Genomic DNA, 14,907 nt, shown 5'->3' on the forward strand with positions numbered 1-14,907 from the left:
TTACAAAAATTTTAAATTATGTTTAAGACTAACTGTCCAGACGACTTAACTGAAAGTCGTCTGGACGACTTATTTTCAAGTCGTCTAAACAGACGACTTGCGAGGGGTAGAAACGTAAAAAAAATTCCGTTTTTTTGTTTGGTCACAAGGGGATAGTTGTAATTTCAATAGCCTTTTAGGTTACTTTTGCCTTTGACCCAAGTTGGGGTATTGTTTTGGGTTTGACTCCAAGTTTTGAGTCACACTTGGCAATTCTCCCCCTATATATTAGTTGAAGATTTTTTTTATAACTTGAATTTTGTAAAAATTAAAAAAATTCATCCTATATGGCACTTGTGTATGTATGCCTTCTAAATTCTATTTCAAAGAATTCTAAATCACATTATATAAACTATAGTCTAAAAATTATATTCTCTAACAAAATAATATTTCGCAGGCTATATTTGGTCTCATATATCAAATCTTTATTGTTTCGCATGCTTTCCTTAAATAAAACCTACAGAATTACCTAATATGATTAAAATATATATAGCAATTAATGATTTTAAACAATAAAGATTTGATAACAATATGTATATTTTTATCATTTTTTTATATTTCTTTCTAATTAAAATAAATTACATAATTACATTAATCATATAATAAAAATCTAGATTTTTTTTGGATATTTTGTATTTTGAAATTTTCAAAACGAGTATAAATTAATAAAACTGTTAAAAGTCTCACATAAACTTTTATGATCAATGTTTAAATTTTTTTCTTTATTAAGATACAATAATTATAAGACCATATGAAGAAATAATTATATTTTAATAGGTTTTTATGTTAATATATATATATATATATATTTCATATGGTTTAAATTAAACTATACATCGTATGAAAATGTATACTTATATTTTGATATTTGCAGTGAACATATATTGAAAAGTTAATATTTTAATTTTGAAATCTTCATTGTTTTTTAAATGATTATAAATTATAGAAATTATCCCACATTAAAAAAAAATCCGTTGGTGTAAACTTTTGTTACACAAATATGCAAATCATAAAATCATATGAGTAGAAACTTCATTTAATAAATATTCATATTAAAAGTGTACTATATATATATGTTAATATCATTTAAATTTAATTATATATCATATACGATTGATAAGATTGATTATTTTGATTTTTTCACCTACTCGAGGGCTGAGACAGGGAGACCCTCTCTCCCCATATCTCTTCATTCTGTGTACGGAGGTGCTGTCCGGGCTTTGTAACCAAGCGCAAGAGAGGGGGGCTTTAGCTGGTGTTAAAGTCGCACGGTCCTGTCGACCGATAAGCCACCTCCTCTTCGCGGATGACACCATGTTTTTCTGCCGTTCTGACCGTGCCAGCTGCAAAGCCCTAGTGTTGATTTTTCAGAGATACGAGCTGGCCTCCGGCCAATGTATCAACCGCAATAAATCGGCAATTACCTTCTCTTCCAAGACGCTGTCGGGCACAAAGCATAATGTTAAATCAGCCCTTGTTATAGGACAAGAAGGAGGCATAGGAAAGTACCTCGGTCTACCTGAGCACTTCGGGAGAAGAAAGCGCGACATTTTTGCCTCCTTGGTGGATCGTATCAGACAAAAATTCCATGGCTGGACGACTAGGTTTCTGTCGGGATCTGGGAAGCTAGTTCTGCTGAAATCCGTGCTGGCAGCAATGCCTTCTTACGCCTGCTTCAAATTGCCTCAGTCTCTTTGTAAACAAATTCAAGCGGTTTTAACCCGGTTCTGGTGGGATCAGAAACCGGAACAGAGACGGCTCTGCTGGATCACGTGGGACAGACTCACGCTTCCGAAATCTGTTGGTGGTCTCGGGTTTAGAGACATCGAACTGTTCAATGACGCCTTACTAGCCAAACTAACCTGGAGATTGCTAAAGAACCCAGACTCCTTGCTTGGGCAGACATTACTCGGGAAGTATTGCCGTAACGAGAGTCTTTTGGAATGTTCTTCTGGTGGAGCTATGTCGCATGGCTGGCGAGGAATTTTAGCGGGACGGGAAGTCTTAAAGGTAGGTGTTGGATGGGCCATAGATGATGGCAGGAACGTCAACCTCTGGACAGAAAACTGGCTTTCAACCAGTGGTGCTCTACGCCCTATAGGCCCGCCGACCTTTGAGGAAAAAGACATGACTGTAAAAGATCTCCTCCAGGCTAATACTGCAGAATGGAATGTCCCAGAGATCCGGTCTCATTTACCGCAGTATGAAGCAGCTATCAGACTCATCCAACCCAGTTCGCTCAATATGGAAGACACGATGGTGTGGTTACCAGAGAAGACTGGCTATGCTATGGCAAAGCTTGCGGAAGGGAACAAAACACAACAAGCGGGGAATGGTTCTTTTAACTGGAAGGTGTGTGTCTGGAATGTTGAGACCTCCCCGAAGCTTAAAGTTTTCTTGTGGAAACTGGCCAACAGAGCTCTACCAGTGGGAGAAGCCCTGGCCAGAAGGGGTATTGCGGCTACAACAACTTGCAAGAAGTGTGGCGCTAATGAGAGTGAGATCCACACCTTTTTTCAATGTCTTTTTGCGAAAAAGGTTTGGTATCTCCTCCCCGCTATGCACAAACCTATTGAAGCAACCCCGACGATCCTGAACTTGATCGAGAATGGCAAGAGGATGATCACTCTCCCGCCAGCAGTGGTTAGTAAACCTTTATTCCCTTGGCTGCTATTGAACCTTTGGACCTGCAGGAATCATCTCATTTTCAAAGACAAAAAGTATACCGAAACATAGGTCCTCAATAAGGCAATCTGAGATGCCAAAGAATGGGGCCTCGCTCAAGTTATATCACCACCAAAGCCTCCTGCTCCCCCGCTGGCTACTGCTCGAAACTATAGCTCCTCTGATACTCTTTGTTATACAGATGGAGCGTGGGATGCGATCTCAAAGACCGGTGGTATGGGGTGGTGGTTCAAAGATCACATGGGGCTGATGATGGTACAAGGCGCTAATGGAAAGCGATATGTCGGTTCTGCCTTGATGGCAGAGGCTCTATCACTTAAAATGGCGTTGGAATTTGCAACTGGCTTAGGTATCCAAGACCTAAGATGTTTTTCAGATTCTCGCAGTCTTGTGTCATTGCTTACGACGAACTCTTCTGTCGTTGAGCTTCAAGGGATCCTCCATGACATATGCGTGTTGAGTAGTTCTCTTACTTCTATCTCTTTTCATCACATTTCTCGTTTGGAGAATGGTGTAGCTGATGGGCTAGCTAAGTCTGCTCTTGTTTTATGTATGAACTTCCCCCCCCCCCCTCCTTAGTGGAGTATGAACTATTTGCTTTAATTTAATGAATGAATGTTTGACCAAAAAAAAATGATTGATTATTTTGATTTATTTACCCTAAAAAGATTGCGAATAAACAAGAGTGATAGTTTGATTTATATGCACACACCAATTTATTACATAATAATAGTAACTGATTTCTTAATTATTTAATATATATTCTTATTATTTTATTATTTCATAATATGCAGAAACAAATAAAATAAATAATAAATATAAAATATTTATTCTACAAAAGATGCAGATCTTAACCTAAGTATGTATCTTTTTAATTATTTTAAGTCATAAGCATTTTCTAAATCTCTGGCCCAAACAAACAAACAAAATGAGAATAAACTTCAAAATCAATATTTATATCGAACAATAACCAAAATGAAAAAGAGAAAAATATTGAAGGTATATAGGATTGGCACGTGAACGTAAACTCCTCGTAACCATAATTAATTTTTAAATTACTAATTTAATGATATAAAACCGAGCTGACATAGTTTCATTGTAATCAAATAGACCCAAGATTTTTCGACCTAAACGTTGGGTTCTTATGCGGTAAGTGATTTTTTGACCTAAAATTGTATTAAAAATGAGATCAGCTCATCAGTAAACAAATTATATAATTAACAAAAAGTTGAAAAAAATTGTTTAAAAACCAAAATATTAATTCAATCAAGAATATAAATTTATTTTTCCGTATAATATTTTTTAAATAATTTTTAGATAAATTTATCTTGCGCAAGGCGCATGTCTTATCCTATTCTATCTTATTAAAGTAGAAATACTTTTAAGAATTGTTTGGAAACAAGGATAGCAATAAAAAAGAATATAATGTTGTTAGAAAACATGTATGTATATTAAGAAAAAAAATGTAATGGACTTATGTTATTAAGAAAAATTGGAAGTCCATTAAATTATATTACAAAGTAATGGGCTTATGTTACTTGACATACATATTTTAAATCAAAATAATAATTTAAAATTGATTTATATCAAAAATTCATTCAAAAATATACATTCATTCAAAAATATACATACATTCAAAAATTGAATTTTACTAAAATATTTTCCAATAAAAATTATAAAAAAATGTTTTCAATACATATAAGAAAAATACAATATAAAGTTCAATTTCAAACACCAACTTAAATTATTGGTTTTATATTTCACAATAAAATTTTAAAATATAATATAATTATTTATGATGGTACATATAAAATACTATTAATTATATTATTATTTATATGATGGTAAATATGAAATAAGACTAATTATATGATGACACATATACTTCCTCCGTTTCAAAATGTTACATATTTTAGATTTTTCACACATTTTAGGAAAACATATTACATTTGTATAATTTTTTGTGATTATCTTTTTCCCATAATTTTAAGCCAATAAAATTTCAGTAAGTACAATTAAGTTTTTTGAAGTTTGCAATTAGTTGATAAAACATGCATTGAAAATGAAAAAAAAATAGATCTTTTTGAAACAATTTTTTTCTCTAAAATATGTAATTTTATGAAACGGAGGGAGTCTGAAATATAATTGTGACTAGGAGTGGGCGTTCGGATACCAATTTATGTTCAGTTCGGGTCTCTTTGGGTTTCGGATTTTCGGGATCAAAGATTTCAACATTCGGATATTTCTAAATTTTGGTTCGTAGTTCGGATCTTTGCGGGTTCGGTTTGGATTGAAATAACATATTTAAATTATTTTTATAATTTTCAAATTCACTATACAGTTTAAATTTCTCAAAATCTATAAACAAAATAATATATTTCATATAAATTTGAATAACATATGTCACAATACCTAAACTTAACATATAAATTGGTTTGGTTTAAATATTTGGATAGTGAATCAATAATTTTTTTAAATATTTTTGGTGTTTTGAATATACTTTAATTATTTTAGATATTTACTTTTGACTATTTGTATATATTTTCAAGTATGTAAACCAATTTAAAAGTATCATATATATTCTGATGTTTTTATATACATTAAATCTAAAAATAATTAATTTATATAAGTATATAAATCTATTTCATATACATTTGGATACCCGAAATATTTTGGTTTGGATCGGATTAGGTTTCAGTTATCTAAATAGTAAAATTTTGAATAATTCAGATATTTGATCAATTCCGGTTTGGGTTTGGTACTATTTTTTCGGATCGGGATCGGTTAGATTCTTCAGATTTGAGTTTTTTTTCAATCTTAAATAGTGAAATGAAAAATAAATGGCAACATATTTTGAAAAATACATACGTCCGCCTGCGCGAATCAAAATCTATTATTTATTATTGTTATATATTGTTATATACAAAACTAGTGAATGGGACAGTGGTATAGACTATAGAGTACGATAGGGATTGAATAATATTAGAATGTGCACAAGCGTATAAATAATAGTTATTTACCCAGGGAGCTCTGGCTCTAGGAAAGAACCTAGCAAAGCGAGGACTTACGTCCAATGTAATGTGTGTCGGCATTGTGGAGAACTCGAAACCGCTGAACACATCTTCCTACAGTGCCAGTTTACTAGAGAGATATGGAATTTACAGATTTGGCCATCTAGTTTTAGCCCAGCGGAGTGTACTTCATTTAGTGAAGCCTTCTTAGGGTCTGCATCATTGCCTCTGCTACCGTCGTAGGGCCTGACAGGGAATATCTTCCCATGGGTTGTATGGGGAATTTGGACAGCAAGGAACTACTTGATCTTCGAAAACAGGGCATGGACGCCATTGGAGATTCTTACCAAAGCGGTAAGTAATGCAAAAGAATGGCATCTTGCTCAGATATCTACCACTCAGCCTCGCGCTTCTATGTCACCTAGCTCGATCCCACCCTTACAAAACACATGCCTGCTATGCTTTACTGATGCAGCGTGGCATGCTACAACATCTAAAGCGGGATGTGGGTGGATCTTCATCACCCAGAAGGACGAGCAACTACATCAGGATACGACTACATTTGATAACACCTCGTCTGCACTAATAGCTGAAGCGTTAGCTATTAGATCGGCTCTTCTCAACGCCCTCGAAGCTGGCTTTACAAGAATCTGCATCAAGTCAGATTGTCAAGCACTTGTTGCTGTCATCAACTCGAAGAATCACCCGAAGGATCTCTACGGAATCTCACGGGACATCGAGCATCTATCCCTCTCCTTTGATTGTATTGTTTTTTCTTATGTATCCAGAAACTTGAACTCCTTGGATGATTCACTTGCTAAATCAGTTCTGTACTTGACTACCACCAACTATTTTTAGTTGGGCTCAGTAGCGGAGCCACATGTAACGAGACGGGGGCCACTGAACCCAACAACATTTGAAAATTTAGTGTAATTTGTTAAAACCTAAGCTATATGCACCCATTTTAAATATTGTAGGTTAGTATTCATGTCCCCAACAAAATTATTTCCTGCATCCGCCACTGGTTGGGCCGAAGATCTTTAATATATGATGTGTTGTGTTCAAAAAAAAGAAGGTAGTTATCTAAATACACAACAATCTTTGTATATGAGATGCAAATACTGTAAAGAAAAGGCATTCAACTAATTTTGGTTTTCTGTCGGACCGAAATTGTCATTAATTATTTCAGCATAAAAAAAAAAAACCCAAAAGAAAACCACCGTCTAGCAATTTTGTAACCTTGGTCGTTCTGGGGAAGCTTGAGAGAGGAAACAATGGATATGCAGGGAGATATCGAGAGATTGATGTTCTTCGAACATGCTCGGAAAGCAGCAGAAGCTACTTACATCAAAAACCCTTCAGATGCCGATGTTCGTATTCTCTCTAATCTTTTAGATTCGTTTTCTGATTGGCTCTAAACAAAATCGATAAAGTTTCCACCTTTTTTTTTTTTTATGAATTTCTGCAGAACTTGTTGAGATGGGGAGGAGCTTTATTAGAACTTTCCCAGTTTCAGAACCCCACAGCCTCAAAGCAAATGCTTCTAGGTGGAGATTCAGATTAAATTATTAGCTTTCTTTTTTTTAGAATGAATGATAAATTAATTTTGGTTTGTGTAGATGCCATATCGAAGCTGGAAGAGGCCTTGTTAATCGATCCGAAGAAGCACGCTGCGCTTTGGTGCATTGGGAATGTTCACACTTCATATGGCTTTATGATTCCTGATGAAATCGTCGCTGCGGATCACTTTCAGAAAGCTTCTCACTACTTTGAACAAGCTCTTGACGAGGTAATAATACTATCATCATCTTTGTTGTGTGTTCTGTAATGTGAGAATTTTTTTTTAATTGTTTCCAGCAACCCGAGAACGAGCTCTACCGCAAATCTTTGGAGCTGACTTCTAAGGTACAATAATAAGTAGATGGTGTTGATGTTCCTCTAGTAATAGGAGTTTTTGCTAGTGATTTGGACTCTCGATAGGTTTTTTTTTTTGCTAAATGTATTCTCAATAGTTGCTATGAAACTTTGGTTTTTCTTCGTTTGACCAACACACTTGCAGGCTCCAGAGCTGCATAAAGCGGCTCATAGCCATGGTTCAGGCCCACAAGCGTTAGGCGGTGTAGCTGGACCATCATCCACTGCCTCAACTTCAAAGGTCCTTTCTTTTTACTCAAAAATGCAAATTGGTGGTTTTGATGAAATTTAACTAACGTTTGTGTTTTTTCTTTCTCGCAGAATGTGAAGAAAAAGAAGAGCAGTGATCTCAAGTATGATGTAATGGGATGGGTCATCTTAGCCGCTGGAATTGCTACATGGATCAGTTTTGCTAAATCTCAGATGCCTCCACCGAGGCAGTAAATTCCACACACACGCGAGAGTCTAAAGATCAGAAACGGTTTTTTACTTCTAATAATCATTTTCGAACGAGAGAGAGAGTTTTGCATTGTATAACAACTCTGAAAACAGTCGCATGCTTTAGAATGAATCAGTGAAGACCATAGTTAAGTCACCTATGATTTTCCACCGTTTAGCCTGAATTGCTTGTGGTGCGATCATTAGGTTAACTCCATTTGCCTTAGGTTTTGATTTTAAGCCGTTGCTCTGCTCTTTAAAGCTATGTTCTGTTTTGCCTTCATGTTCTCAGACCTTTATTTCCTGTCATTAAAAATAGATGACAAAACTATTCCCAGGGTTACTAAAACTTAATTAAAGAAAAAAGATCAATTCACCATTTTATTGGTAACTAAAAAGTACATCAGTCTTCGTAAATTGACTACCATATAGGCCATGTTCGTTTGTTTAGCAGTTGTGTCGTGCTTGTGTAATCATTATCCTATCCTCGTTGACAGCTCGCTCACTTTATTGTGAATATGATCATGGACTAATCTTGGTCTCACACGACCTTTAACTAATGTAATATCAGCAATTCGACGTCAAGCACCACCATTCGACGAATCTGTCTGAGCATTTGCAGAAATCTGAAGACATGGAGACGGAGATTCTAAGGTCAACGGAGATCTCAGAGACATTGTTGTTCCCTCCAACTAATCATGACGAAGATGTTATACCTCATTGGAAGGATCAGATCACGACTCGAGGCTTGATCGCTAGCGCCTTGTTAGGGATCTTGTTCAGCATCATTACCCATAAGCTTCACCTCACTGTCGGAATCATTCCTTCGCTAAATGTAGCTGCTGGTCTTCTCGGTTTCTTCTTCGTCAAGTCATGGACTGGTTTCTTGTCGAAACTAGGGTTTTCAGTTAAACCCTTTACCAAGCAAGAGAACACCGTTATTCAGACTTGCGTTGTCGCTTGCTACGGCCTCGCTTATAGCGGTAAATTGAGACTGATATCTCCTTTCACACCTAAGCTGTTCTAAGATATGTCCTTGTTCCAGTCTTGTTGTCTAGTGTTTTTTAGCTTCTTCTGATTTTTACATGTTAATTATGTCTAGATTGCTCTGTGCTGATGAAAAGGTCTTTTATATTCTTTTTCACCTCTTTGCCGGGAACAAAATTAATAAAAATAGTCCCTCCCAACGAGAGAACTGAACCGAGTGACAAAGTGCCTACTAGACACTCCTTTACCACTAGACCAACAACCCGTTGGTTTCTATATTCATTATAATCTATTCAAATGTTGATCTTGTGGATAACTGTTGATTATTTGTGTGTGATTTTAATAATGAGCTTTAAAATTTGATGTCTATGCGACTGTTTACTGATTGCTACTATATAAGGATTATATGGATTGGTCCTCTGATAGAGTTTCTAACTCTTTAACTGTGTTTCAGGAGGATTTGGTTCGTATTTGATAGCTATGGATGAGAGGACATACAAGCTCATTGGTGCTGATCGTCCGGGAAACAATCCTGATGATGTTATAAATCCCTGATTATGGTGAATGATTGTATTCTTATTTGCTGTCAGCTTCCTCGGTCTCTTCAGTCTCGTTCCACTTCGCAAGGTATCGTCTCACAGTCACTACTCATTAATTAAGAAAAAACGCTTTCGTAGATGTTTGTGGTTTCTTGATCCTTATTCATAAGTGTTATCTCAGGTGATGATTTTGGACTACAAGCTTACATATCCCAGTGGAACCGCTACAGCAATGCTGATTAACAGTTTTCACGACAACTCTGGAGCCGAGCTTGCAGGGTAATTTTCAGAAATATCTTCTTCAATCTCACCAATACCAGTCCTGGCAAAGCCAAATGACTTAGCCTCAATCCCCCAAATTTTTTGAAAAAAATTACATCACCTACCCTACCAAATTTGTATTAAAAAAACTTCATTGAAATTTTTACTACATCACCTACCCTACCAAAATCTCGGGAGCAACCCTGAATCTCACTTCCTGTTTTTTTTGCTCTAATGTTTATCTCTAATATTATTGTTTAATTACTTCAGAAACCAAGTTAAATGTCTTGGGAAGTATCTCAGCATTAGCTTTGTTTGGAGTTGCTTCAAGTGGTTCTTTAGTGGTATTGGAGATGCATGTGGGTTTGATAACCTTCCCACACTTGGTTTGACCCTATTCAAGAACACGTAAGTTTGTCTGTTAACACAACACAAGATTAGCAAGTGTTGTAACAAGTTACATGACTTTGCAGGTTTTACTTTGATTTTAGTCCTACTTTTATTGGATGTGGTCTGATATGTCCCCATTTAGTGAACTGCTCTGTTCTTCTGGGCGCTATCATTTCTTGGGGTTTCCTCTGGCCGTTCATATCACGCCATGCTGGAGACTGGTATCCATCTGACCTTGAGACCAACGATTTCAAAGGTCTCTACGGATATAAGGTGACAATAATTAGTTTTTCATACGTAATTTCTTTACCCATGCTTTTTTTTTCATGTCATTACCACATTTATAGGTCTTTATCCCCATTGCTATCATCCTTGGTGACGGTCTCTACAACATCATCAAGATCACTATTGTCACTATGAAGGAACTCTGCAACAAACAACAACATCTACCTGTCTTTACCGACATTTTAGGTGTGAATTGAAGGACATGATTCTGACTCATCTATCGCATTTTTTAAGTAATAGTCTTTCTCAAACGTATTCTTAAGAGTTTCTTGATTCAGATGAGAGTGGTGAGCGCTCGGAATCACTGCTGGAGAAGAAGAAAAGAGATGAAGTGTTTCTCAAGGACCAGATACCCCTAGGTTTTGCGGTTTCTGGTTATGCGTGTCTAGCAGCCATTTCGACCGCAACCATCCCATTGATATTCCCACCATTGAAATGGTACTTTGTCCTCTGTTCATACTTGGTTGCACCGGGTCTAGCCTTTTGCAATTCTTATGGAGCAGGGCTCACGGATATGAGCCTGCCTTCGACATACGGAAAGATTGGTCTTTTTACCATAGCTTCGATTGTAGGAAACAATAGTGGTGGTGGTGGAGTCATTGCCAGTTTATCAGCATGTGGTGTTATGATGGCAATCGTCTCAACCGCAGCGGATCTCATGCAAGACTTTAAAACAGGTTACCTCACGTTATCATCTGCGAAATCCATGTTTGTAACTCAGCTTTTGGGTACAGCAATGGGTTGCGTGATCGCTCCTCTCACGTTTTGGATGTTTTGGACTGCTTTTGAGGTCGGAGATCCTGATGGTCTTTACAAAGCGCCTTACGCTGTTATCTACCGGGAAATGGCTATTCTTGGGATAGAAGGATTTGCGAAACTGCCAAAACACTGTTTGGCTCTTTGTTGCGGATTCTTTGTCGCTGCTCTCGTTGTGAATCTTGTCAGAGACATCACTCCGCCTAAGATCTCCAAGTTTACACCACTTCCTATGGCTATGGCTGCTCCGTTCTACATAGGAGCTTACTTTGCCATCGACATGTTCGTTGGGACCGTGGTTTTGTTCATATGGGAACGGGTAGATAAGAAAGACGCAGATGATTACTCTGGTGCAGTAGCTTCCGGACTGATATGTGGTGATGGAATATGGACAATACCGTCTGCTATTCTTTCCATCTTAAGAATCAATCCACCCATATGTATGTACTTTAGACCATCCTAGACATTAATGTCATTGTGCATTAGGGGGAAGAATGTGTCAAGGCAAAACTTTTGAAGTTAATCTCCAGGAGATGTTTATAAGTTGGATCATTCTTTTTTACTTGGAGTTGCTTTTCATGATCGAAGGCTTTGCAAAACTGCCTAATACTACCTCCGTTCCTGAAAGTAAGATGTTTTAGATTTTTTTCTTGTTCCACAAAGATAGATTTTCTATATTGTTAAGGTATTTTTTTATACTTTTGAGGAACATTAATTGAGAATATTTGAATTGATTAAATTTCATTGGCGGAAAGTTATTGGAAAATGTATAATAAAGTAAAAAATAAATTAAATTATAAACATTTATTAAATTCTTAATAAGCGTGCATACTCTAGAAAATCTTACTTTCAGGAACAGAGGGAGTAGTAAATTATGGCAACAGTCCAAATGCAAAATCTTATACACCCTTTGTTTCACAAAGAATGTATTTTTTGATTTTTTTCACATAAATGAAGAGAATGATCGAAGTCCATTTATGTCTCTAATTATTATATTAGTTTAACTAATTAGATAAATAAAATTATTTATAAGTTTAAGCATTTTGCAATTAATATTAATCTTAAAACATATACAAATTGTATTGAAAGTTTAAAATGACATCGCAAACAAGAAAAAGTGTCAAAATGACACTGTTTGTATAATAGTTTTGGTTAGATTATTGATGATCTGATATCATGTTCACAGCATGCAGCAACTTCAACTTTCGCATTTTCGCCCCTTATGGCGGAAACCTTGGCTTTTCCTTCTGCCATAACCTTTGCCCTCACTTGTGGATGGTTTCTCTCTAGGTGCCAGCAGATATATATACCTCTTATCTCTATCATTTAAATCTACCAAGTTTAAGTTATTCTTAGAATGTTAATGCTTTAACTGACAGTGTTGCCAAACAAGCTTTGTTTTTTATGACTCCGGCTTAATTATAGTGAATATGGTTTGCACAAAAAAAAGGAAAGAAGAAGCATAGTGCTTTGTAAATATTTTGTCAATCAAATCTTAAGTTAACTCCGATGTAAAAGTAAGCGAGTTAGATGTGTTCGCGATTATGTTCACCAAATATGAACTCTTTGTCTCAATGTAGATCGAATAAATATTTATATCTTGAATACTTCTGGAAGAAATCCGAATATGATTTAATATATAAAATTTATTTTCTAAAAATATATTACAAAAAAGTTTGTACATACCTTTTAGAATAAAAATATTTTATTTTGATAGAAATGAAAATACAGAAAATATTTGTATCTGTAAAATTGATTAGATATTGAATTACTAATAATTAGTTGACGTCCCGCACCTTGTGCGGATTAATATATTTAACAATTTTTAACTCTAACTTTTATTTTTATAAAATAATAATAATTCAATCAGATAAAAAAATTTAAATTATTATAAAATATAAAATTTTAATATTCATATTTGTAATCAATGTATTAAATTATGCTCTTTTGTTTCATATTTTCATTTATAAGATGTAGATTCACTACAAGAAAACGTCTCCATAACAACGAATATTTACGACGAAAATATTTCCTCGTAAATTTACATGGAGTTTACGACGAAATTTGGTCTCCTCGTAACTGCGTTGTAAACACCATGTAAATTTACGAGGAAATATTTTCGTCGTAAATATTCGTTGTTATGGAGACGTTTTCTTGTAGTGAATCTACATCTTATAAATGAAAATATGAAACAAAAGAGCATAATTTAATACATTGATTACAAATATGAATATTAAAATTTTATATTTTATAATAATTTAAATTTTTTTATCTGATTGAATTATTATTATTTTATAAAAATAAAAGTTAGAGTTAAAAATTGTTAAATATATTAATCCGCACAAGGTGCGGGACGTCAACTAATTATTAGTAATTCAATATCTAATCAATTTTACAGATACAAATATTTTCTGTATTTTCATTTCTATCAAAATAAAATATTTTTATTCTAAAAGGTATGTACAAACTTTTTTGTAATATATTTTTAGAAAATAAATTTTATATATTAAATCATATTCGGATTTCTTCCAGAAGTATTCAAGATATAAATATTTATTCGATCTACATTGAGACAAAGAGTTCATATTTGGTGAACATAATCGCGAACACATCTAACTCGCTTACTTTTACATCGGAGTTAACTTAAGATTTGATTGACAAAATATTTACAAAGCACTATGCTTCTTCTTTCCTTTTTTTTGTGCAAACCATATTCACTATAATTAAGCCGGAGTCATAAAAAACAAAGCTTGTTTGGCAACACTGTCAGTTAAAGCATTAACATTCTAAGAATAACTTAAACTTGGTAGATTTAAATGATAGAGATAAGAGGTATATATATCTGCTGGCACCTAGAGAGAAACCATCCACAAGTGAGGGCAAAGGTTATGGCAGAAGGAAAAGCCAAGGTTTCCGCCATAAGGGGCGAAAATGCGAAAGTTGAAGTTGCTGCATGCTGTGAACATGATATCAGATCATCAATAATCTAACCAAAACTATTATACAAACAGTGTCATTTTGACACTTTTTCTTGTTTGCGATGTCATTTTAAACTTTCAATACAATTTGTATATGTTTTAAGATTAATATTAATTGCAAAATGCTTAAACTTATAAATAATTTTATTTATCTAAGAGTGTCGATTCTGCAAAAAACCACGATTCAAACCGCAAGGCCATGGGAGGAATAGGGTACCGTACCAAAGGATGTGGTACATACCAATTACAAACAGATTAAAAAGATTATATCAATCTGAGAGGACTTCTGGGTCGATGAGGTGGCATGCGGAACATGTCCAAAGAGATGGTGAGGTTGCACATCCATCAGACGCAAGAGCGTGGAAATATTTCAACAAGGTACACGCAGATTTTGCTACAAATATTTGGAATGTCTATCTTGGGTTATGCACCGATGGGTTTAGTCCATTTGGAATGTCTGGTAGACAATATTCTTTGTGGCCAGTCATTCTTACGCCGTACAATTTACCGCCGGATATGTGCATGGAACAAGAATTTATATTTTTGACCATTTTAATCCCGTGGCCGAAGCATCCAAAACGGTCTCTTGATGTTTTTCTTCAACCGTTGATAGAAGAGCTAAAG

General features: G+C 35.0%; 3 protein-coding genes across 3 annotated transcripts; all 3 read left to right on the forward strand.

The window, feature by feature from the left end:
- Positions 1-1,353: 1,353 nt before the first annotated feature.
- On the forward strand, positions 1,354-6,593 carry LOC106338874. Its single transcript, XM_013777751.1, has 3 exons — positions 1,354-2,686; positions 2,807-3,274; positions 6,028-6,593. The coding sequence occupies exons 1-3, from the start codon at positions 1,354-1,356 to the stop codon at positions 6,591-6,593; spliced, it is 2,367 nt and encodes a 788-aa protein (XP_013633205.1).
- A 287-nt stretch (positions 6,594-6,880) lies between these two features.
- On the forward strand, positions 6,881-8,351 carry LOC106337415 (mitochondrial import receptor subunit TOM20-4). The gene is made up of 6 exons (XM_013776517.1): positions 6,881-7,105; positions 7,204-7,282; positions 7,355-7,524; positions 7,593-7,640; positions 7,795-7,890; positions 7,971-8,351. The coding sequence occupies exons 1-6, from the start codon at positions 7,010-7,012 to the stop codon at positions 8,091-8,093; spliced, it is 612 nt and encodes a 203-aa protein (XP_013631971.1). The 5' UTR covers positions 6,881-7,009; the 3' UTR covers positions 8,094-8,351.
- Positions 8,352-8,580: 229 nt separating this feature from the next.
- LOC106337414 (probable metal-nicotianamine transporter YSL4) lies at positions 8,581-11,839 on the forward strand. The gene is given in 7 exon segments (XM_013776516.1): positions 8,581-9,070; positions 9,529-9,701; positions 9,795-9,892; positions 10,145-10,282; positions 10,348-10,537; positions 10,612-10,735; positions 10,828-11,839. Coding segments are annotated over 7 exon segments (2,013 nt in total). The 5' UTR covers positions 8,581-8,721; the 3' UTR covers positions 11,769-11,839.
- Positions 11,840-14,907: the final 3,068 nt, after the last annotated feature.

Source organism: Brassica oleracea, chromosome C4 (genome assembly GCF_000695525.1).
Source record: "Brassica oleracea var. oleracea cultivar TO1000 chromosome C4, BOL, whole genome shotgun sequence".
Classification (NCBI taxonomy): Eukaryota; Viridiplantae; Streptophyta; class Magnoliopsida; order Brassicales; family Brassicaceae; genus Brassica; species Brassica oleracea.